Raw genomic sequence first — 22,794 nt, forward strand, 5'->3', positions numbered from 1 at the left:
GACCCTGTCAGTGGGGACAGGTGGGTTCTCACCCATGGCCAGAAGTAAGGCACCAGGCTTTTGGGTGTGTGTGAGAGAGTATACACAGAAACTGTCACACCCACAAACCACATGCCGTAACAGGGTGCAACTATTTGTTGTCCTGGCCTTAACCTTCTCATCATTTTCAGAAATACTGGGCTGTGATGTGCTGGATATCCCCAAGGACATGGCCCAGAAATGCTCAGCAGACCTAAAGGGCACTTTTCCAACCCGGTGCCCTTTATCTGCCCCTCACATCTGGGCATGTTGGACTCCAACCAGGCCACGTCTATGAATAACATTTATTTCCTGAGGGGAAGCAGGGGTCATGTCCAGCCATGCCTGACCTCCAAGCTTGCATGCACAAGCCCACACCACCTCCCCGTACGACCTTCTTTGGCATGTTCTCAGGTTGCACAACTTGGTCAGGGAATTGGGGATCAATAATGAAGGATGATATGACTGCTTTTCCCAATTTAATAAAAAAACACAAAATAGCGTCCTGAACGTTTAACCTCTGACGTTTCAGAAGGCACTTTAGGATCTCAAAGAGCTTTCAGGTTGGACCTTTGCTAAGGACTACCGATCCTTAGGGTGCTCTGTGGATAGAAGAAGGCACTGCTTTAAGGGAAGGGCATGCAGTGTGAGAAGGGAACCATGGGTGTGTGGGGGGGAGGCAGCTGTTACTAAACAGCAGAGCGACGATGATGAGTCACTTCTCTTCCCCAACAGGGTTGAACTGGGCATCTCCAAGGCCCCTCCCAGCTCTGCTAATCTATGAATAGTTAGCAGAGAATGTATTGGGCTGATTTTCCATAGGCACTGATGAAATCAAAAAACAACTTGCCATCGTGTGGACAAGGCCTGCAACAGTTTCTTGGCATTGTGTAAAGCCTCTGGGCTTGAGCTGCCGTCCCACTGCTGGTGCAGCCCGGGGGTCAGTCACATGCAAACTGAGATTGGCAACAGGAAGAATGGCAACATCAGAGTCAGGGACCACCATAGTTTATTACTGAATTTAAGAAGCCCAAGGATGAGGCTCTCTCGGGTGGAGGTGTGCCATGTGGACACTTCTCCTGCCTTCTCGGACCAACGAGAACTCTCCTGGTATCAGTCAACCAAGAGTTGTCAGGTACAGGGATGTGTCTGATCCTTGAGACTAGAGACAAGGAGGAGGAAGCAACACTTCTGGGCCCCAGGGCCCTGTCCTGAAGGGCAGACCTGAGCGGGGAATCCAGCAAGGCAGGAACCAGTCTCCATCCACTACTGCAGGGATTCTCGGAGACCCGCAGGTCACATGACCTTGCATTTGCTTAATGCCACTGGTGCCTCCATTGTGTCACTTGCCATGTTTTCACAGGCATGGCTACCCCTCTGTTCCGGTTAGGCTGAACTCTATCTACCCCATATAAGAAAAGATCCAATGTAAGCGGAATTGAGCAATGATTCTTTGTCATATAAATATCTTCAGTGATATATACAGGTTATAACACACACACACACACACCACACACACCACACACGCACACACCCGCCTGTGGAAACCATCCTCAGGACGATTCATGTAGGCACTTGTTGGCACGACCACTCTGAAGATAAACGTATGCTCCACTCGCTCCCTCAGAGGGAACAGGACGTTGGAAGAAGCCGATCCCTGTCCAGCCCCTGAGCTGTGAGGAGGGGAGGAAGGCTCAGTGGAGCCCGGGGTCTCTTCTTGCACAAGCGGGTGAGGGAGGGGGTTGGGTGGCGGTGCGGGTGTCCAGCGCCTACTCCTTCAAGAGCCCCAGCTTCTTCAGAGCCTCCCTTCTGTGCTCATCAGACACGCCTTTCGGGGAGATCTTGACACTGACACAGGCGGGTCGAGGCAGCTTGTCACGGCTCTGTCCTTGGTAAGACAGGCGCTTGGAGCTCTGCTCCTGCTCCAGATCGGCCAGCTTGCCCACCTGGATACCCTCGAAGTCCTTTCGGTGCCCAGGGAGGCAGGGCGGGGCCGGGAATTGCGCAAGACGTTGGGCGGGATCCTGTCTAAGAAGGAGCTTTTTCCCAGAGAGGCGCTGGTTTGGGGGCTGGGCTCTTTCTCAGCTGAGAGGTAGCTGCTCAGCCCCACACCTGAACGCTCCAGCGTGTTGGACTTGAAGTTCATCTGTCTCAGGCCAGGGATGCTGCTCTCCTGGAGAGTCAGCCCTGAGTCTGGCTTCCGCTGAGTCAGGGGACTATTGGCCCGTGGGGCCTTAGGGATGGGAATTGGCATGGATTTGGCAGCTGGAACTTTCCCTGAAGTGGGTTCCTGGGCAGGAATCAAAACCTTGCCTGGAGAAGACTGCTGAGCTGGAACTGGTGCCTTCCCCAAAGAAGGCCCCTGTGTAGATGCGGGAGCCAGAGCCTTTCCTGCTGCAGGCATAGCTGCTGAGACCTGAGCTGGAGCTGGGGAGGGGGCTGGAGCGCGAGTCTCCTTGAGTCTGACAGAGGGTCTGCTTAAGTGAGGGCTGGGCTCATCTTGGTCCTGGGGTAGCCCCAGCTTCTCCAGGGCTTCTCTGCGTGCTTTCCTCTGCTCCTGCAGCGACGATGGGGCCGGCCCAGAGTCTCCAGGAGCAGCCTCAGAGTGGCGGGACAGCCGGTTCTGGGGATCACTGTGGAAACTGCTTCGGCTGCTCTTCAGAACAATATTTGGCGGCAGTTTCCGGGGCTTAGGGGCTGTGACGGGGGCCAGTTGGGTATTTGGGTCCCCCCATGATGGGACGGGAGCATCTTCAGCTCTCGCATTCTGAGAGAACACGGGGGGAGGAGACCGAGGTTGTCCTGGGCCCCTGGTGGAGCCTTTCTCATTGGCTTTTTGGGACATGGCCTCTGAAGCAGTGTCCCCTTTCTTCTGGGGCCCAAGTGAGGTGGGGAGTTGGGGCGTGTGCCTCAGCACCCCTGGCCTTCTGGCCAGGTTGCCTTGCCCACACTGCTGTGGCTGGGTGTCCCGGAAAGCTTCTGGTGGGGGGATGAGTGGCCCGTCCAGATCAAGGGCAGCGTCCTGGGGGCTGGCTGGTGCCTGGTGGGGCTCACTGCTCTCGCTGACCTGCTCTTTCTCAGGCCCTGGGACAAGCCCCTTAGATCCCCTCGGGATGCGACTGTTAGTCTGGGTGGTGCCTTTCCTGAGGTTCTGGTTTTGGCTGATGTGGATGTTTCTGGGGAGACTGTAGGAGCCAGACCTGAGGCCCAGGCTTTGGGGCTCCGGTGGATGAGATGAGCTGGACAGAGTCACTCTCCTCGGCACTGGTCCTTGCCGAACAGTTGTCTCCTCTGGATGTCCTGTGAGGTCAGGGAAACACGCAGAGAAGGTTGAGGGGGCAGTAGGAACCCCGCTGCCAAAGACAATGCTTCCTAGACTCTGATCCCCTAATTGGATGAGTCTGGGGTTTTGTTGTTTCTTTGGGTTTTATTTATTTATTTATTTATTTATTTACGTCTTTTTGCCATTTCTTGGACTGCTCCTGAGGCATATGGAGGTTCCCAGGCTAGGGGTCTACTCAGAGCTATAGCCGCCAGCCTACACCAGAGCCACGGCAATGCGGGATCCGAGCTGCGTCTGCGACCTACACCACAGCTCACGGCAATCCGGATCCTTAACCCTGAGCAAGGCCAGGGATCGAACCCGCAACCTCATGGTTCTGAGTCAGATTTGTTAACCACTAAGCCACGATGGGAACTCCTGGGTATCATTTAGACTAACAGGTCAGTACTAGCAGATTCCCTTCATCCAAGGCTTAATGCTTCCTGATGGCTGGGGAACAGGCAGCCCCAATACCTCCATGTCCCTGACTCAGGTTCTTCCCAACCCTCCACAGACACACTCAGATAGGCTGGGATTTGGGACGGTCCCTCTGGCTGCCCTGGGACTCCCAGGTGTCTGAGGCCAGTGGAGCATTGGGCAGGATGAGCACCAGTGAGGCTGCCTGACCAGGCTTCTGCCTTCTCCCACTTTCACTTTCTCTAAGCACCTGAATGATTCTATGGCGGCCGCAGCTGTCCCTGCACCACAGAGAGACAGGGCTCTTTCCTTCCAGCGAGTAAGCACATGCATTGGGCCCACTGGGCCAGGAAATCAGCATGAGGCAGCCCTGTGACCCCATTTACAGCTCTATCTTCAGGGAGGGTCTAACACATCGGCAGTAAGCATTTGCTAAAGGAATGAATGATTGCGGTCCTGATAGCAATTGGACTGTCCTTGGGAGTAAAGTGCCCCCCCTCACCCTGAGACACATGGTCCCACACTCAGGGCCACTCTGAGGTGCCATCCGGGTCCCTGTCTACTGAGCCCCAACACCGCTCCACACTCTCACAGAGCCCTCGAGGTGCCGCCCGCTGAAGTTAAGGGAGCCCTTCCCTCTTCTTATCTCCTGCAGCCTTGTCCTCTGGGTCACCCAGATTAGCATCCCAGACCGACTCAGTCTCTCCAGAGCCAAGCACCCACCCCTCCCTGATGCGCTCCCCCACCTCTGTGGTCAGATCACTTTAGAATTTCCCCATAAGGAGATGGGAGCTGGTCAAACCCCCTTTCCTCCCAGTCCTCTACTTCTTCCTAGAAAGATGCAGGAAGCTGGCTTGTCAGCATCCTTCCTCCCCTCCAGGGATAAGGCTTTATTCCAGCCGTGAGAGTGGAGAGGAGAGCAGTTGTTCCTTCCTCCACCTGTGACCCTTACAGCAGAGAAGCAAACAAGATGGAAAGTGGCCAAAAGGTTGCACCACTTTTTCTGGGGTTTGCTGGACGGTCTCCCTTACCCTGAGGGGCAGGCTGGGCTGTGGGCAGTGCTCGAGGACCTCGGGGAGTCACGGGTTGCTCAGACTCGTCAGTGGACAGTCCGCTGTCAGCCTCAGTGTCCAGGGAGCCAATGGTTTCCTCCAGGAAGAGCAGACACTCCTTCTCTTCAGCGGACAAGAAATCGTAGCTGCTGTCACTCTGGATTGAGGAGGGGGAGCGGGAGCTGTGAGAGGCAGGTCCTCAGAAACTGGTGGGGCCCCGAGAACCACCCTGGGCTGGGGAAGGAATGTTGAAGAGCTGGAAACCTCTTCACCTGCCACTCTGCAAACCTGCTGGAGCTGCTTCCTGCAACCGCAGGCATGAGGGAGGGCACAGACTGTCAGGCTGTTGTCTCACTAGCACCAGCTCTGACAGCTGGGCAGCCAGATGGCGGGTGCTCTTTCTTTTGCTCCGTCCTGGGTGGAAGGCTTAGGGACCCAGATCAGAAGCAGTCCAAGGTTCCCATTCCAGTTCCTACGTGTGACCTAGGTCAAGTCTTTCTCTTCGTGTGTCTCCAATTTCCCTCTAAATGATCTGAGCAACATAATGATTTGACCTTACACTTGAATGCAATTGCTTTTACCTTTTCAGAAGTACTTCTGCATACTTGCTCTGGTGTGTCAAGGACAGTATGAGGACAAACAAGAAACTCAGTCAACAACCTGCTGCCTGGCCAGTGGGACGTGGCATGACTAGCCACAGATAAATTTACTAAACAATTTATACTTGACTTTGAAATGCATTCCACACGGGATTCTTTCCCCCTGTATGTTGACTTTCTTGATGGCATTTAGCTCTGGCTAACATTCAAAAAAGTGTGCCTTTCTTCAGCAAATATTAACTTAAGGGAGGAAGGTGGAGACAGTGGTATGGGGTGAGGGGAAAGCAACTTTGTATTAAATAGAAATTAAAATATATAATTTTCAGAGCTCCCGTCGTGGCTCAGTGGTTAACGAATCCAACTAGGAACCATGAGGTTGTGGGTTCGATCCCTGGCCTTGCTCAGTGGGTTGAGGATCCGGCCTTGCCGTGAGCTGTGGTGTGGGTCACAGACGCGGCTCGGATTCCGCATTGCTGTGGCTCTGGGGTAGGCAGGCAGCTACAGCTCTGATTAGACCCCTAGCCTGGGAACCTCCATATGCTGCGGGAATGGCCCTAGAAAATATAATATTCATTATGAGAAAGAGAGGAGTGTTTGGGAAAACAGGCCATGACTGTTTCAGATGTTCCTGCCCCATTCTACAAGGAAGATCATGGAACAGCTGTTCTCCAAAGTTGAAGGCTGATGGGAAAACCAAGGGGGCAGAAGAGAACACAGGGAAGGTGGCCTGAGTCCCTTTCTGGCATCTCCACCTCTCTTCCTAATATGTGAGATGCTTCAAAGTTGTATAGTCTCCAGATCCACTCAGATGGCCAGGAGAGAATTTGAGAAAGCCCTGAATATATCTTAGGGAGAGGGGAGATGGTTGTTGGAATAACTCTTCCAGTTCCCCACGATCCTTTAAGAACCATCGGTCAGCTGACTGAGGGAGGCCTATGTGTCAAGGGAAGCCCCCAGGGCAGCCCTCGGAAGCCTTGATGAGGACTCTGGGGTTCCCTGAACAAAATCTTCTTTACTGCCCTCTTCCTCCTAAAACAGTCTTACCAAATCTCCAACTCTGAATTTCTCCTTTGTAGATGATTCACTTTGAAAACCCTTAATCCCTGACACGTTCTGTGTCCAAGGGTGTGTAACTACTCCTGCTGGCCTCCGTTGGATAGAAACAGAAAGCTGTCTCTACGGCCCCATCATCTAGGGTCAAAAAAGACAGTATATAGAAATTGTCTGCACTTTGGGCTTTTGTGTGTTGGGTGCCTTGTTTTTCCTGCTCCATCTTCCATATCGGAACTCACTGACTGTGTTAAATAAACATCTTCGACATTCAGTAGAGATTATCATGATCCATTTAAATGCTCAACTCTCTCTATGCACAGGATATAGAGTAATAATATATAAATTCTCAAGGGTATTATGTAAGTGGTGAGTACCTGTAACAAAAGAATGCTTACATTTGTTTCACTCTTTCACACCCGCCTTATGATAATTGATTTAATGTCCAGGAAAATTACAATTTATTACATGCCATGCACAGAGTTAACCACAGTGACTTTGGCAGAGTCTCTATCTCTACTTATAGACAGGCTGTCTCTTTTTTTTTTTTTTTTTTTCTTTTTTGCCTTTTCTAGGGCTGCTCCCGGGGCCTATGGAGGTTCCCAGGCTAGGGGTCCAATCAGAGCTGTAGCTGCCTGCCTACACCAAAGCCACAGCAATGCAGGATCTGAGCCGTGTCTGCGACCTACACCACGGCTCACCGCAACGCCGGATCCTTAACCCACTGAGCAAGGCCAGGGATCGAACCCGCAACCTCATGGTTCCTAGTCAGATTGGTTAACCACTGCGCCACGACGGGAACTCCCAGGCTGTGTCTTTTCTACACAGAGGCATGTGCTGGGTACTTTACATGCACTGTATTTACTCTTCTCAGGAACCCTATGAACTTGGTGTCACTATTATCCCCATCTTAAATCTGAGACGAAGCTTAGAGAAATTAAGTAATTTGCCCAAGGTCATATAGCCTATAAGTAGAGAACCCAGATCCGTGTGGCTCCAGAACCCAGGCTCCTAATTACTCTATGCTCTTTGATCTTTGTGAAAGATCAAAGCGATGCTGTTCATTGCAGAGAACTGTAGGAATCTAGATTTTGGTTTCCACCGTGACTTTAGCTCAGGGGCCCACTCTCTCGTCTCAACCCAGCCACCCAATGTAATGAAAACTGGGGGAAAGCCTCATTTGTCCCTTTCCTCTCTGGGCTTGTCTCACCCTGTCCTCTATAGAACCCGGGGTGACTCAGAGGCAAAATACCAACTGGTGTGACTCACTCCTGATGAGGAAGATCAAAGACAGGAGCAGTGAGCAAGGATGGAGGTGGGCAGGGCAGGGCAGGGCAGGGCAGGGCAGGGCAAGGCAGGGGTGCAGAGAGCAGGCCAGGCTGCAGACAGAGAGTACGTACAGATCCAGAGCGGGTGGAGGTGGTACTCATCATGCTGTCGCAGCTGCTGACGCGGGTCACGGGTTCCGAGCCAGGCCCCGCTGGCCACAGCTCCCTCTCGGGCATCGCCCGAAGCAAGGTGCAGGGGTGGTGAAAGGGGCTCCCAGAGGGGAAGCCAAGGGAAGTGGAGAATGTCCCAGGTCGGGCCTGAAAAGAGAAGAATCACAGCCAAGTGTGAGCTGAGCCGGGCTCTGGCGAGGCTCTGTCCAGGCCCTGGAGCAAGCATGGTGGCAGGGACTGCAAGCAAGCAGAGAGCTGGAAGGGGCCATGGCCAGCCACAGCCCAAACCCAGACCCCCAGCCTGCACGGGGGACATGGAAGCTGGACACGTAAGGACACATAAGCTGGCTCACGTAGATGCAGAAGGACGGACGTGGATGGTAGAGAGCAGTCTAGTCAGAAGGGAGACGCCATCCTGTCTTAGTTGGTTTTTTTCCCTCTGAACCAGGGAGCTTAGCCTACCTCTTCATTTCTATAAATCATAACTACTGCAGGGGTTAATAGCTTGGGTTCTGGAGGAAGCTGGATCTGGTTCAAATTCCAGTGCCACCATTTACAGTGATATGACTTGAGGCAAATTACTCTTTGAGTCTGTTTTTCCTCCTTACGTAGGGTTAATATAAGGACTAAATGAGAACAGTTAACATGGTTTAGTTGGTAATAAATATGCAAACGCTTAAGGAACAAATGAGTAACTACCACTGTTCTGGTAAGAAGAACACGACAAGATCCATGCCAGGTCAAAGTAGACTGAAGCGAGGGAAACAAGAGTTTAGAAAAACAAGGAACAGAGTCCGTAGTAGGACCTACCTCATAGGGTTGTCATGAATTTATAATGAAATATTACATGTCAATCACTTTGTGCAATGCCCGGACCTGTGACTGTCAGCTGTTACCATGGCCCCATCATCACGCCCCTCCCACCACAGCCACCATCAGCTCCCTAGACTGGGAGGTAGCTGCATGGCACCCCAGTGGTTGACACAAATCCAATTCCCCTCTTATGTGTCCCCCCTCTGATGCTGCACTTATTCCCAATGAGATTCCCTAACCTGTGTCAGATGAACAAGGTCAATGTCCTAGGTCGCTTCCTTCCAACTCCAACTCATAGGGAAAGAAAAGTTTCAAGTTCACTGTGCCAATAGAAATTGCCAAGGAAGGGTGTGTTGTCTTCCTTCAGGAAATCTCACGGATTTTCCTATTCCTGTTTGTGGGAAAAACTCCATCAGAGTGGGAAAGGCCAGACGTGACTCTCCTACGTGAAAATGAAATTCTGGAAGAATTAGGATGAAAAGACAGCGCTAAGGTCAAGCAGGGAGCTGGGGGAAGAGCTAGAATTAGAATATAGTTTGTCTGATTCTGAATCCATATTTTCCCCATCATGCCATGCTTTTATTTTCTACTTTCTTACCCTCCCAATACTAGGTAAAATGTTCTGGAAAACTGTGTTTTCTGGGAGATCTTGAGACTTGGGGTTTATTTTTTAATTTTTATTTATTTATTTTTTGTCTTTTTGCTATTTCTTGGGCTGCTTCTGCGGCATATGGAGGTTCCCAGGCTACAGGCCTCACTGGAGCTGTAGCCACCGGCCTACGCCAGAGCCATAGCAACGCGGAATCCAAGCCTCGTCTGCGACCTACACCACAGCTCCCGGCAACGCCGGATGGTTAACCCACTGAGCAAGGGCAGGGATCGAACCCGCAACCTCATGGTTCCTAGTTGGATTTGTCAATAATTGCACCACGACGGGAACTCCCGAGACTTGGAGTTTAGATTCCAGGGCAGGTTGCCTTTTCAGCCTCCGTCAGTAATTGCTTCCAGTGCCAAAGTCAGGTTTGGGCTGTGCTGGGTGAGTCAGCCTGACAAGCACAAGGCCTCACGGAGTTCCTCCCCTGCTTTGAAGGACGCCCTCGGGTGGGGTGGGGGAAGGGTAAGGGTAAGAAAGATCCTTTATGAGCAAGACCCATGTAATTTCATGGGGGTCCAGAGCCTCTCAGGAGAGAGAGGGAACCACAGGGGCCAGTGATACCAAAGAAGCCCAGTGATGAATCAATATGAGGTAAGACAACTCCTAGGAGTCCTCATGAGGTTAGTTCCCCATTACCCAGAGCCTCAAAGAAACAGAAATGTGAGAAGTCATGGGGATGAAATTCAGGCATCTCAGCTATCCTCTCTATGAATGGCCGTCTAGGTTCCCAAGTACTAACTCATTCCTAACCTTCTGTAGGGTTGAGATCATTACAAAGAAGAGGATCCACCCTTCCTAAGCCTAGGCACAGAGAAGGCACTCAAAACATGCTGAATGAATAAACTTGCCATCTGTTCTAGAGTCTTTTTTTTTGTCTTTTTGCCATTGTCTTGGGCCGCTCTCACAGCATATGGAGGTTCCCAGGCTAGGGGTTAAGTCGGAGCTGTAGCCGCCGGCCTCTGCCAGAGCCACAGCAACACGGGATCTGAGCCGCGTCTGCGACCTACACCACAGCTCATGGCAACGCCGGATCATCAACCCACTGAGCAAGGCCAGGAATCGAACCCGCAACCTCATGATTCCTCGTCGGATTCGTTAACCACTGAGCCACAACAGGAACTCCCGTTCTAGTGTCTATTGAGTTGAGCTGTTGGGAGGTCTCTCTTATGGCTTCTGCCCCATTATTGGAAGCTCCTTTTGAAAGCGCCTTTATTTTCCAGAGACTGTATGGGTCAATGGAATTTGGGAAATACTTTCAGTTACACTGACATGTAGGAGCACCCAAGAGGTATGGGGCATGGAAAACTTTATGAAGACAAAAGTATTGTTTCGAAGAAGTCAGTGTAGAGCCAAGGGTCTCTATTTTTGGCTCTAGATTTCCTATCTGTAGAACTGGGGCAGTAAGTATTAAAAGTGACTCACTGTAATTAATATAATATTCTCTGTGAATGGGTGAGCTGATGCTGCCTTTTCCTTTCAGAGAAAATTACCACCCTTGTTCTTCTAAGCACACATCAGCCTTTATAGTGGTTTGCTGGCCTCTCCGTCCACTCAGGGAGACCTGACACACTCTTACTTTGGAACGAAGGATGGCCTGAAGCAGCTGGAAGAGATAAGAACTACAGCTAGTACTGCTTCAAAAACCATAGCAAGGTCCTGTCATGGCGCAATGGAAACAAATGGGACTAGGAACCATGAGGTTGCGGGTTTGATCTCTGGCCTTGCTCAGTGGGTTAAGGAGCTGGTGTTGCTGTGAACTGTGGTGTAGGTCACAGAGGCGGCTCAGATCCTGCGTTGCTGTGGCTCTGGCATAGGCCGGCAGCTATAGCTCTGATTAGACCCCTAGCCTGGGAACTTCCACAGGCCCTCAAAAGACAAGACAAAAAAAAGAAAGAAAGAAAGAAATGACACCAAATGCCACTGAAGCTCATGTCGTAGACACAACATTATCACTGCAGAGATTAAACTGAACCTGAAACCAAAGCTGGATGAGCCCTGAGGTGCTCGCACCTCACCTCCACACCTAGTGTTCTGACTCCAAAAGTGTGAACTCTAAAAAGAGTCTTCTCTTCTTCCCAAACCCCGCCCCTGCCTTCTCTCTCGCACCAGCTTGACCTGACCTGGATGCTGCACTTCCTTCCACCAACTTTACAACCGTAAATCTTAGGGGCTACTTCAGGGCGGCCATTGAAACCAAGGTCTTTCTATTTGATAAGAAGCCTGAGTAACGAGCAAAACTCGAGGTGAGAGCGAGTTATCTTTTACCCCTTGACCTCTTTGGGAGGCTTGAGGGGAGGAGGGAATGGGTTAAGAAATGTGCACAGCCTATATCAGGGCCACCCATGCAAGGGCGCATTAAATATTAACTACACCCTGAAACCAGCCAAGCTTTGGAGGAGAGTAAATAAATGGCATGTGGAATTCTGGCATCTGGAGGGGGTGGGGTGAGGGCTCCAGACCCACTCCAGTTTGGCTTCTCTGTACCTTCTGAACAGACCCAACGGCCCCTTTTTACCCTCTTCCCGTGAGCCCACTCCCATGTCCTCCAAGGCTCTCTCCCCAGGGGTCCAAGAGGTTTCCGGTTTCTCTTAGGCCAGGTGTCTCTGCTTTCTGCTGACTGCACAAAAGGTGCCTTGAGCTGGAGCACATCGTAAGGAAAATGCCAAGAAGATTAAAAGTTGCACTGGGTGTGTATCCCTCTCCACAGGCACATGGGCAAGTTTCTGTGTGTTTTTAGGCAGCGATATAATCGCCTCCTTCAAGTGGGTTTGAGGGAGAGGGTTAGCAGAAATATCCCCTACGCAGAAGAGGTTTGCCAGACCCTGCAAGTTATCTTTATTGCTGACAAGGTCATCATCTATGGCTGCTTGGTGAGCTTGGTGGGCTGGTTCTGCAGCGCAGGCTGAGCGAATGCCCAAAGTTCCAGTTGGCAGGACCGGAAACTCGGTATATTCGCTGGGAGTTGTGTGCCAAGCCCTGGGATCCTGGCACTGGGTCGTCCCACTTCCCCTTTTCTGAAGCAGGAGGAAAAGGGGTGAAGTTAGGGACCACAGAGTTAACCCCTACGAGCTGGATGACCAAGAGCTGACTTGCCACTCTGACTTGACTTCCACACCCAGCTGTCCCTGTGCAGGGAAACCGGTCACACAGCCTGCCAGGGGACCCCTGAAGGAACACAAAGCAAAACCACCACACAGGTCTGGTTCTCCTCTCTGGCCTCTGCCACACTGCTTTGGCCTCAGCCCCACTCAGAATTCCTACTAGACTCAACATGCTATCGTGAAATATTAATGTGGGCGAGGCCATGGCACAGTTGAGTAGCTTTCCGTCTGCTAGTCCCTGTGTCTATTAACCGGCAACGTCGTTAAATTCATTAAAATGAACTCAAATAGGCTTGACTTTGCAACTAGACTATCCGGGGGTGTTGCAAAGATGAGCTGGTAGCCTGAGTTGGAGTTTTCCCAACGTAAGCAGACCTCACACCCCCCTTCCAAACACCCTAGCTCAGCTCACACCTTTCACACCCATCCACAGAGAGCTCCATTATCACACGACCATTACTGAACACACACACACACACACACACACACACACTGAACCCTTTGCTTAAATAAAGATAGACATTGAGTTGATAAAGCCACAGGAAATTTTCCTGTTAGAAATGCAATGGAAAACCAAAGTGCTAGGTGAGCCTTCATTTTGACGCCCTCTACAACTGTTCTCTTCCAAAATCACAACTCAATTTCAGCTCTTCAGAGATGCAAAGGTCTAAAACAAACCTGTTTTCCTTTCTTTATCTACACAATATGCATATCTAACCTAAACAGGTAGATGGAAAAAAAAAATGCGTCTCAGTCCTGTTCTCCACAGAAACACTGCAATCTCAGGAAGCTACCTACCTACTCTGATCCCACATTAGAGAGTTGAGGAACAGACAGGAAAGCCCTCTAGCTACGGGTATAAGGGGCTCCCCACCATTCCGTAGCTCCGACTTCCCATGAAGCCCCCCGCCCCCTCGCTGCAGAATAAGCAATAGTTGAGTTAGTAATTAACTCACCTTCACTGGGTGGGGACTGAGGGAGGAAAGGAATACCCTTCTATTTCAAAGGGCAGAGACGGAGACAGAGACTGCTCCCCCTGCCTCCTACTGTTTTCTTCTGACCTCTTCCTGACTTACCTAGACAGGTAAAAGCTTCAACGGAGCTGCCTCACCCCACCCAGCCACCGACTCTCAGCCAATCCCAGATTTCCCTCCCTCCTTCCCATTCCAGCTGTTCCTCCGGGGAGGGCGTGGGCGGGGACAGGGCGGGGCGGCGCTCTTCTCCTTTGGCCAATCCTCTCTTGCCTTCCCCCTCCCTCGTTGAGAGCCAATAAAGGCCCTTGAAAATAAAAGAGGAGGGCCTAGTTTGGGCTAAAACTGGAAGAAGGGAGAGTCAGCAGGGAGAGAGTAGGCAAAACATATTATTATTCATACTATTTTAAATCCTGATAGAAAGTCAGTCCACTGGGCAGTACGCTTTTCTAGTGTGTCTGCTTGAAACTTGGTTTTCTAGCTAGAACTGCCTTCTTCTCGAAGAGAAGTATTCCTCGGAAAGCCTTGTGCCAGTTTTGCTACTAGCTTTTCTAGATGTTCAGAATCACTGTTACCTTTAAGCGTTTTCCTAGAAGCTCATAACCCTAGCAGCTCCACCCAGGACCAAGGAAGAAGGCGTCTAAGGCGGGAGAGGCTGGAGCTGAGACACTGTTGCCCCACAGTTTACCAATGACCTTGGCTTCATCTATTTCTGCGGGAAATAAAACCTTTTTTCCTCCCCCAAGGGGTCCCTGTTCTGATGAAAAAGTGACTGGACAGCCTTGAAAGAGGGAACATGCACACCCTCATTTGGGTTCTGGTCTTTTGTAGCTGTGCTTGGAAAGTAGCAATGGATATTGAGCAATAAAAACAAAAAGAATCCACCAACCAGTTTAGCAGCTCCTATCTTCTTCTATGGGCACATTATTGGCACTTGTAGTTAAAAACAACTGGAGGGACTAGACAGAAGAGAATAGGTGGAAGAATCCAACGCTTTCAGGAGGAAATCTTCCTCATCTTTCTCCAGGTACAGAAGCCACTTTAACCAGATATTTTGCTTGGAAGCTGGTTTTTCCTTGGATATAAGTTATCCTTGATACCACAGGGGCAGGAAGAAAAATTAAAATCAATGCAGAGGAGTTCCTGTCGTGGCACAGCAGAAATGAATCTGATTAGGAACCATGAGATTTCGGGTTTGAATCCTGGCCTTGCTCAGGGGATTAAGGATCCAGTGTTGCTGTGGGCTGTGGTGTAGGTCGCAGAGGTGGCTTGGATCTGGTGTTGTTGTGTCTGTGATGTAGGCGGCAGCTGTAGCTCTGATTCTACCCCTAGCCTGGGAACCTCCATATGCTGCAGGTGCCCTAAAAGAAGACAGAAAAAAAATAAGTAAATAAAATCAATGCACATAGTCATTGCCAATATTCATTAAACTCTTTCTCTGCACTCAGTATTGTGCTAAGCATTTCCATGCATTTTTTCATTTAATCTTTATTTGAACTTCAAAAGGTAGGCACTATTAATATACAAATTTTACAAGGAGGTTAAATAACTTTCTCAAGATCATGCAGCTAGGATGTAGCAGGCAGGGACTTCAACGCAGGCAGTACGACATCAAGCTTGCCATGTATCAGTAGGATGCCAGTCAGCCTCTATTTTGGAGAAAATCCCAAGTAGAAAACATGAAATACACAGATAATATGCAGGTTTAATTCTAATTGCTAGATTCAGCCTTTCTTGTCACATTGCTGCCTTGTAGCTCTTCATGTCTTTTATAGCAAGATGACATATGGCTTTCATCTTTTCTCTGTATGTGATCTCTGCAACATAATCATTGCAGAAGTGCAATGATTGTAGGGCCAAGGGTAAGAAGGAGTAGGGCAGGACTAGTGAGGAGAAAGGGGGTTTGAGAAAGCCGGTTTTAATCTAGCACCCTATCAGCAGCATGTGGGTAATAGAGCTGACTACGTGTTTGAGGGGAATGACTTCTCTTCCTGATGTATCATTCAAATATGCATGATGTCATAATACTAACAAAACAGGAAGGGCATCTCCACATCAGAAGTTCAGTGCAACTAGAGTTACACCCATGGATGGAGTCACTGAAGCTGCTCCAGCTTCATAGGTGTGTTAGCTGAGCATTTGCTAAAAACAAACAAACAAACAAAAACTTAGGAGCATTAACCTCAAAGATGAGAGAGGAGGCACACTCTTTTTTGTGAACAGTTTTTGTGTTTATAAAAAAATTAGAATAATTCAGAAGCCTCTATCTTTTCCCAAGGAGAAGTAGAGAAACAGACAAAATGGTCTTTCTATTCCTTCCTTTCCTTTTTTTTAACATCTCTTTTTGAAAATTGTGAAATATTTCAGATATTCTGGGATCACAGCAGCACTGTACATAACACTCAGTTCAAGAAATAGAGTTCCCGTTGTGGCTCAGTGGTTAACGAATCTGACTAGGAACCATGAGGTTGCGGGTTCAATCCCTGGCCTTGCTCAGTGGGTTAAGGATCTGGCATTGCTGTGAGCTGTGGTGTAGGTTGCAGACTCAGCTTGGATCCCACATCGCTGTGGCTCTGGCATAGGCTGGCGGCTATAGCTCTGATTAGACCCCTAGCCTGGGAACCTCCATATGCGCGAGAGTGGCCCTAGAAAAGGCAAAAAGACAAAAAAAAAGACACACCACAAAAAAAGAAATAGAACATTAACATTATGGTTGAAGGTGCTTACAAACTTTGCTCCCCACTCACTCCTGCCTCCTCAAAATAGACATACACCCCAGCTGAAACAAATCACTTTTTTGAATTTGGTATTTTTCTTTCTCCATATCTTTAAATGTTTCCCTTGAAATCTTGCTTGTTTTTGCTTTGCTTTCCTTCTTTTGGGGTTTGGAAAAATACCCAGTCTCTAAGGTTCCAAGAGAATTGGGAAGGAGGTCTGGACCGGGGGAAAGAGAGGATTTCCAAGGTCAGAAACACCTGAGAGACTGGGTCCCTGGTAGATGTTGGTCATTGTCTGAGGAGGATGTTGCTCTTTGTATATGAGTCCTACTTGATGACCTGACTATGGAATCTAATTACAGTCCAGCTCACCTGACTCATCATATCCTCATTCCTCCATCCTTGCATCCTGTTGCTGTGTTGTCTTCTCCTCAACTATCAGAAGCCAACTTATTTCGTTCTCAGTCCAACCTCCCCATTGAAGCACCTCACTTCCCCTACATACTCACAGACACATAGACACACAGACACACAGACACACCACCTTAAGACCAAAATATACCACAGTCATTGGTCAGACTTTCCTCTTTGGGCTCCATATAAAATTAGACTTTCTGTGGGAGTTCCCATTGTGACTCAGGAGTGACAAACCTGACTAGTATCCATGAGGATGTGGGTTTGAACCCTGCCCTCAATCAGTGGGTTAAGGATCTGGCATTTTGGTGAGCTGTGATGTAGGTTGCAGATGTAGCCTGGATCTGGTGTTACTGTGGCTGTGGCTGGGCCAGCACCTGTAGCTCTGATTCGACCTCTAGCCTGGGAACCTCCATATGCTGCAGGTGCTGCCCAAAAAGAAAAAAAAAAAAAAAAAAAAAAAAAAAAAAAGAAAGAAAGAAAGAAGGAAAAAGACAAAAAGAAAAAAGTTGGACTCTCTGCAAAACAGAATGGGCCTTCATTCTAACCATTCATTTCATACTTTTCATTCACATTCCAGTCACACCCCAGTAGTGTTTTTCTTTCCTTTTCCCCTAAAAGGAAAAATGAATCACTTTGAACATGTATCATCACCAGCCCTAGGAAACACTGGGTACCAACTATGATCGTGGTATGGGGCTAAGTCTATGCTAAGTCTCAGAGTGTACTTCTAACATATTGGGGAGAGGGAAGGTTTTATTCCCCAAGTAATAGCAAGAACTTGCTTTAAAGCGAAAATAGCTAGGAAAGGATTTAGGTGAGAGTGATTATAATTTGATGGGCCAGATTAAGACATTAAATAGATCACCAGGTTCTCACCGAACTGATATTACTGTTAAGCCAAAAATAATTAGATGTGACTAAAGGGTGTAATTAGGTGGATTTGGATGAAGGAGTTCTGAAATTACTTAATCATTAAGTATTTGCTGGGAGTAGCTTTTTATTTTCCTTGTTTCTTTTTTGAGAGCAGTGTTAGCCCACCTACCATGAAATTTTGGAGGATTCAGCAGTCCTTTTCTTCCCTGTGCTAATGAAAGTTTGAGGGCTGAGATCATCTAGTTGCATCAGTGAGTTTTGTAAGGAATGCGAAATCTGAACATGTTCAAAATGCAACCCATCTTACCACTGCCCCTCAACTCTGTCCTCTCTCCCCTGGCCCCAGGCCAGCTAATTGCATCATCACACCTATCTCACCCAGACTTAATACTTCACAGCAATCCTCCCATATCTCCTCTGAGATCACCTTCATATCTGTTTCCAGCTCTTCATCCTCTCCTCTCTGATCAGGACTTCACTACTTGTAGGATCATGGACCACTGAAGAGGGAAGAGACTACAGCTCTTCCTTGTTTTGCATCTTTCATTTTATGGAGGCACATCTGGATTGTCATTCCACTCCTTAAAATTCTTTGAGGAATTTTCATAACATTCAGGATGAAATTCAAAGTCCCCATATGACGTTAAAAGACCTTCATGAGCTGGCTCTACCTGCTTTCCCACCACATATTCATCCATATTCTTTACTACCATCACATTTAATTTTTCTGAAACTGTCATGCTTTCATGCTACTGGGCCTTTGCACATGCTGTATCCTTTGCTTGGACCCATTTCCACCCTGTTCTCCTGGCTTAGTCTTCAAGGTTCAGCCCAAGCACCACCTTCTTTTGGAATAGAACGTTAGCCGTTGCTTCATCGTGGTCTGTCTTTCTTTTTCTCTCTCTTTCCCTCTCTCTCTCTCTCTATTTTTTTTTTTTTTTTTTTTGGCCACCCCATGACACATGGAGTCCCCAGGTCAGGATCAGATCTGAGCCACAGTTGTGACCTATGCCATAGCCACAGCAAAGCCGGATTCTTTAACTCACTGTGCTGGCCAAAGCTTGAACCATAAAACTTTCTGAAGAAAACATAGGCATAACATTCTTTGGCATAAATAAAAGCAACTGTTTTTTTTTGTCTTCTAAGGCAAAAGAAACAAAAGCAAAAACAAATGGAACCTAAATAAACTTAAATCTTTTTTTAAAAAAATTGAATTACAATTGATGTACAATATTATATGTTAAAGGTGTGCAACATTCATTCTAGGTTGCCAAATGCTACAGGCACTTTCAAGCTCCCTCTAACTTGATTTTTGTATAACATCCAACAAAGTTGGCCATATTCTGTTTCTTAAATAAGCATTGTCTCTTGGATTTCATGACATGAAATTCTCATGCACCTCCGATCTCTTCTGAACTCTTATCTTTGGTGGCTTGTCTCTTTAATAGACTTCTAAATGCTGGCCCTTTTCTTTACCTGACTTCTAAATGTTGGGAGTTTATTTGTGGTTTGGTGCTGAACTTTCTTCTCACACATTCTTGCTAGTTGAGCTCTTCCATTCTTATAGCTTTTAACTATAAGATAGGTAATTCAGACAAACCCTCCTTGCTGAAGCAGTGGTGAGCCAAAAATACAGTGAAGAATTTGAGGACTTGTCAGGCCAATATCATGATGAGGATAAAGTCTGATGCAATGCAACCAATAGTTGGAGCCACTTTTACTCTGGAGACATTCCTCTGTTCCAGAATGGGTGGCCAAGATGCTAAGGGATGCTTCTGACAGCTCCACAGAAGCAGGGCGAGAAATATGAAATTTAGACCTTAATCTTTAGACATACTTTTTGAGCTTTAGGTCTGTGGTTGCCTATATGACATCTTTTTTAGATGATTCATGAACATCTTCAACCTAACATGCCCAAAGTCTTATTTTTTTCTGTTCCTTCCATATACCTCCCCTTCCATCTTCCAGGGGTCAGTAAATGTCCCTTTCATCCACCAATTGACTGAATAAAAACACTGAGAGACATTATAGATGCTTCTCTCTCTATTGCTCCTCATGTCACCCAGTCCTGAAGATCCTGTCTATCTTCTTCTATTGGCATTTACTTCGTCCAATCTGTCATCCATTTATTAGCCATTCATCTTTGAAGAAGTTATCAAACCTCTCTAATTCTCAGTAACCCTATCTACAAAATGTAGAAGATAATAATCTGTCTCGTGGAGTTATTTTGAAGATTACATGAGATCATACATGAAAATTATTCTCTGTACATTGTAAGCACTCAACAAATGCTATTAAAATTATTGCCATTATCACTTATATAGGTACTGCAGTAGCCTCCTCCTAACTGGTCCTCCATATCTACTTATTTCCTTAACCCATTCCCTACAGAGCAGTTAAAATAACTTGGGAAACATAAATCTGATGATGCCTTCCTTAAAGTGCTTTAGTGTCATCCCAATGCTCTTTGGATGACTTTATTCCTAAATTTGCGCTGATATCATTCGCTTTATATTCATGCACATACATATTGAATATCTACCGTGTGTCCACTATTTTATTAGGTGCTGAGAATACAATGGTAATAAGAAAGAGCGGATCCCTGAACTTGTGGACAAATTACTTGGGGACACAAATATAAAATAAATGAGCAAATAAAATGTGGTAAATATGAATTAGGGTAAGCGCTTAATAGAGCTTATAGATGCTGCAAATCTGAATACTTACTTCTGAAACTTCATCTCATGTTTCTCTTTTCCTGTTTACCGCACTATCACCGGATTGGCCTGGAAAATATTTAATTTCCTCCTGCAACATGGTGTTCCCAAAAAAACATTATACTTGGAATGTTGTTCTTACTCATCAGCTAACTTCTATTCATGCTTCGGGTTTCATCTTAAATGTCACTCTAGAAAAGGCTTTCCCAGATTAACCACTTTTGATGTGATTCCTTCACCCCATTCATTCTTCTCTTCATAGCACCTGTATTTCTATTCCTTTATAGCCGTGTGTCTCCCCTCCTCCCCGTCCATGTGTACCCAGCCCCAGGGCAGTTCCTAACACAACATTCACATTAAAAAATGCTTACTGAATGACTATCCTTGTAATTCTGAGGAATTTGATCCCATATCGTGCAAGAGGTAGAGTTAAAGAAAACTGCTTAACAATTTATCTGAGATAAATCGACCTTACTGTTTCTGGTCAAACCTAGGATCATTTTCTCAGCCTTCATCGTGACAGAGTAAGAGTTTAAAAAAAAAAAAAAAAGCAAGGCTGGATATTAAATGATGGATCTAATCGAAAGGGTCACTTTGGCAGAAGGTCAACATAACTCAAAGTCGTTCCTTAGTTTTGTAGGTTTAAAACCCTGATTTGATTAGTTTATTTCATAATGGTCAAGCTCTGGGAGATGTAGTCCCATCTAATAAAATTCATAAGAAAAGGATTTATCAATCCCAATACAAAGTCATAGTAGAAGGAAGTTCGGAATTTTACAGTTGTAATATTCTGTCCACAATCAGGATGGAAAATTTTGTGAAGTATGCTAGACCATAAAAATTAATTCTTATTCTATGATAAAGGACACATCCTTCGTGGCTCAGTGGTTAATGAATTCGACTAGGAACCATGAGGTTTTGGGTTCCATCCCTGGCCTTGCTCAGTGGGTTAAGGATCCGGTGTTGCCGTGAGCTGTGGTGTAGGTCGAAGACGCGGCTCAGATCCCGTGTTGCTGTGACTGTGGTGTAGGCTGGTGGCTACAGCTCCGATTGGACCCCTAGCCTGGGAACCTCCATATGCCATGGGAGCGGCCCAAGAAATGGCAAAAAGACCAAAAAAAAAAAAAAAAAAAAAAAAAAAAAGAAAGAAAAAAAGGCACATTTTCTATTTAATTCAATATAAATATCCAATAGGATTGAAATGAAGTGTGCTAGAAATACTCATCATTATTTGATAAAGTACTTTGTCCTTGAGCTTTAAATACACATTGACAAATTCTTACTATCACTCTTCCTCTCTTGTTCTTCCTCTCTTTTTTTTTTTTTTTTTTTTTTTTTTTTTTTTTTTAAACAGTGAGGTGGTAAAGGGCTTTGTTTTATTATTTTTCTTTTTAGGGGCATACCCATGGCACATGGAGTTTCCCAGGCTAGGGGTTGAATTGGAATTATAGCTGCTGGCCTATGCCACAGCCACAGCAATGTAGAATCCAAGGCGAGTCTGCAGCCTGCACCACAGCTCACAGCAACACTGGATCCTTAACCCACTGAGCAAGGCCGGGGATCATTGAACATGCATCCTCATGGATGCTAGTCAGATTCAGTAACCGCTGAGCCACAATAGGAACTCCCCTTCCTCTATCGTTGATGGGAAAATTGCTATTAAATCATCTGCTTCAAACCTGCTATTTTCATTTCCAAGATTATATCTTTTTTTTTTTTTTTTTTGTCTTTTTAGGGCCGCACCTGAGGCATATGGATGTTCCCAGGCTAGGGGTCAATCGAAGCTGTAGCTGCCAACCACAGCCACAGCCACAGCCACACCAGATCTGAGCCACATCTGTGACCTTCACCACAGCTCACGGCAACACCGGATCTTTAACCCACTGAGCGAGGCCAGAGATCGAACCCACAACCTCAATGTTCCTAGTCGGATTTGTTTCTGCTGCACCACGACAGGAACTCCAATTTTGTCTTTGTTTTGGATTTAATTTCAGCATTGATTTTGAATTTGACTCCTGAGTAAGCTTCAACTCCAAATTAACATTTTTCAGCCTGTTGCAATTATTCAAGAGGGCCATTGTTAGGGTTTTAGACCATGGCCAACTCGCTATGACATCTACTCTAATATTTTAAGATTAACTAATGAAGTCCTTCAATAGAATACAAAGAAATGCCATCCCAATCCCAGTAAGGTTGGAGGACTCCCCTTGGTGTACAGAAGGAATTTTAGAAGGACAGAATGGCAGAGAAGCAGTCAAGAGGCAGGAAGTTACTAAGGCAAAGACAAAGGACTAGTTATCCTCAGAGCTTAGTTCCTCACAATTTTTTTGTTTACTTAAATTTACATATATAGGGAGTATAAAAAATAAAAATCCTAAATTTTAGTGAGTTTAGGGAAATGTGTTCATGACACCCTGGCATTTAATTTCATTTGATAAATACTCTCGAAATCTATAGACGCAATAGAGACAAAGACAAAACAAATGTTTAAAATAAAAAAAGTATTTGAGATGTTTGCTATTCTGTTCTTGAACTTCTCGTTTTAGGTTTAGAGATATAAGATAAGCATAGTATATACTACTCCCAAATAAGGAAGCCCTGCTTTGCAGCTTCCACCATATTACTAAATAAGA

At 46.9% G+C, this 22,794-nt stretch overlaps 1 protein-coding gene across 1 annotated transcript; it reads right to left on the reverse strand.

Moving 5' to 3' along the window:
• C9H1orf116 (chromosome 9 C1orf116 homolog) lies at positions 485-13,536 on the reverse strand. The gene is given in 6 exon segments (XM_021063321.1): positions 485-1,987; positions 1,990-3,318; positions 4,789-4,966; positions 7,859-8,044; positions 8,950-9,101; positions 13,423-13,536. Coding segments are annotated over 4 exon segments (1,812 nt in total). The 5' UTR covers positions 7,964-8,044; positions 8,950-9,101; positions 13,423-13,536; the 3' UTR covers positions 485-1,787.

This window comes from Sus scrofa, chromosome 9 (assembly GCF_000003025.6).
Source record: "Sus scrofa isolate TJ Tabasco breed Duroc chromosome 9, Sscrofa11.1, whole genome shotgun sequence".
Taxonomy (NCBI): domain Eukaryota; kingdom Metazoa; phylum Chordata; class Mammalia; order Artiodactyla; family Suidae; genus Sus; species Sus scrofa.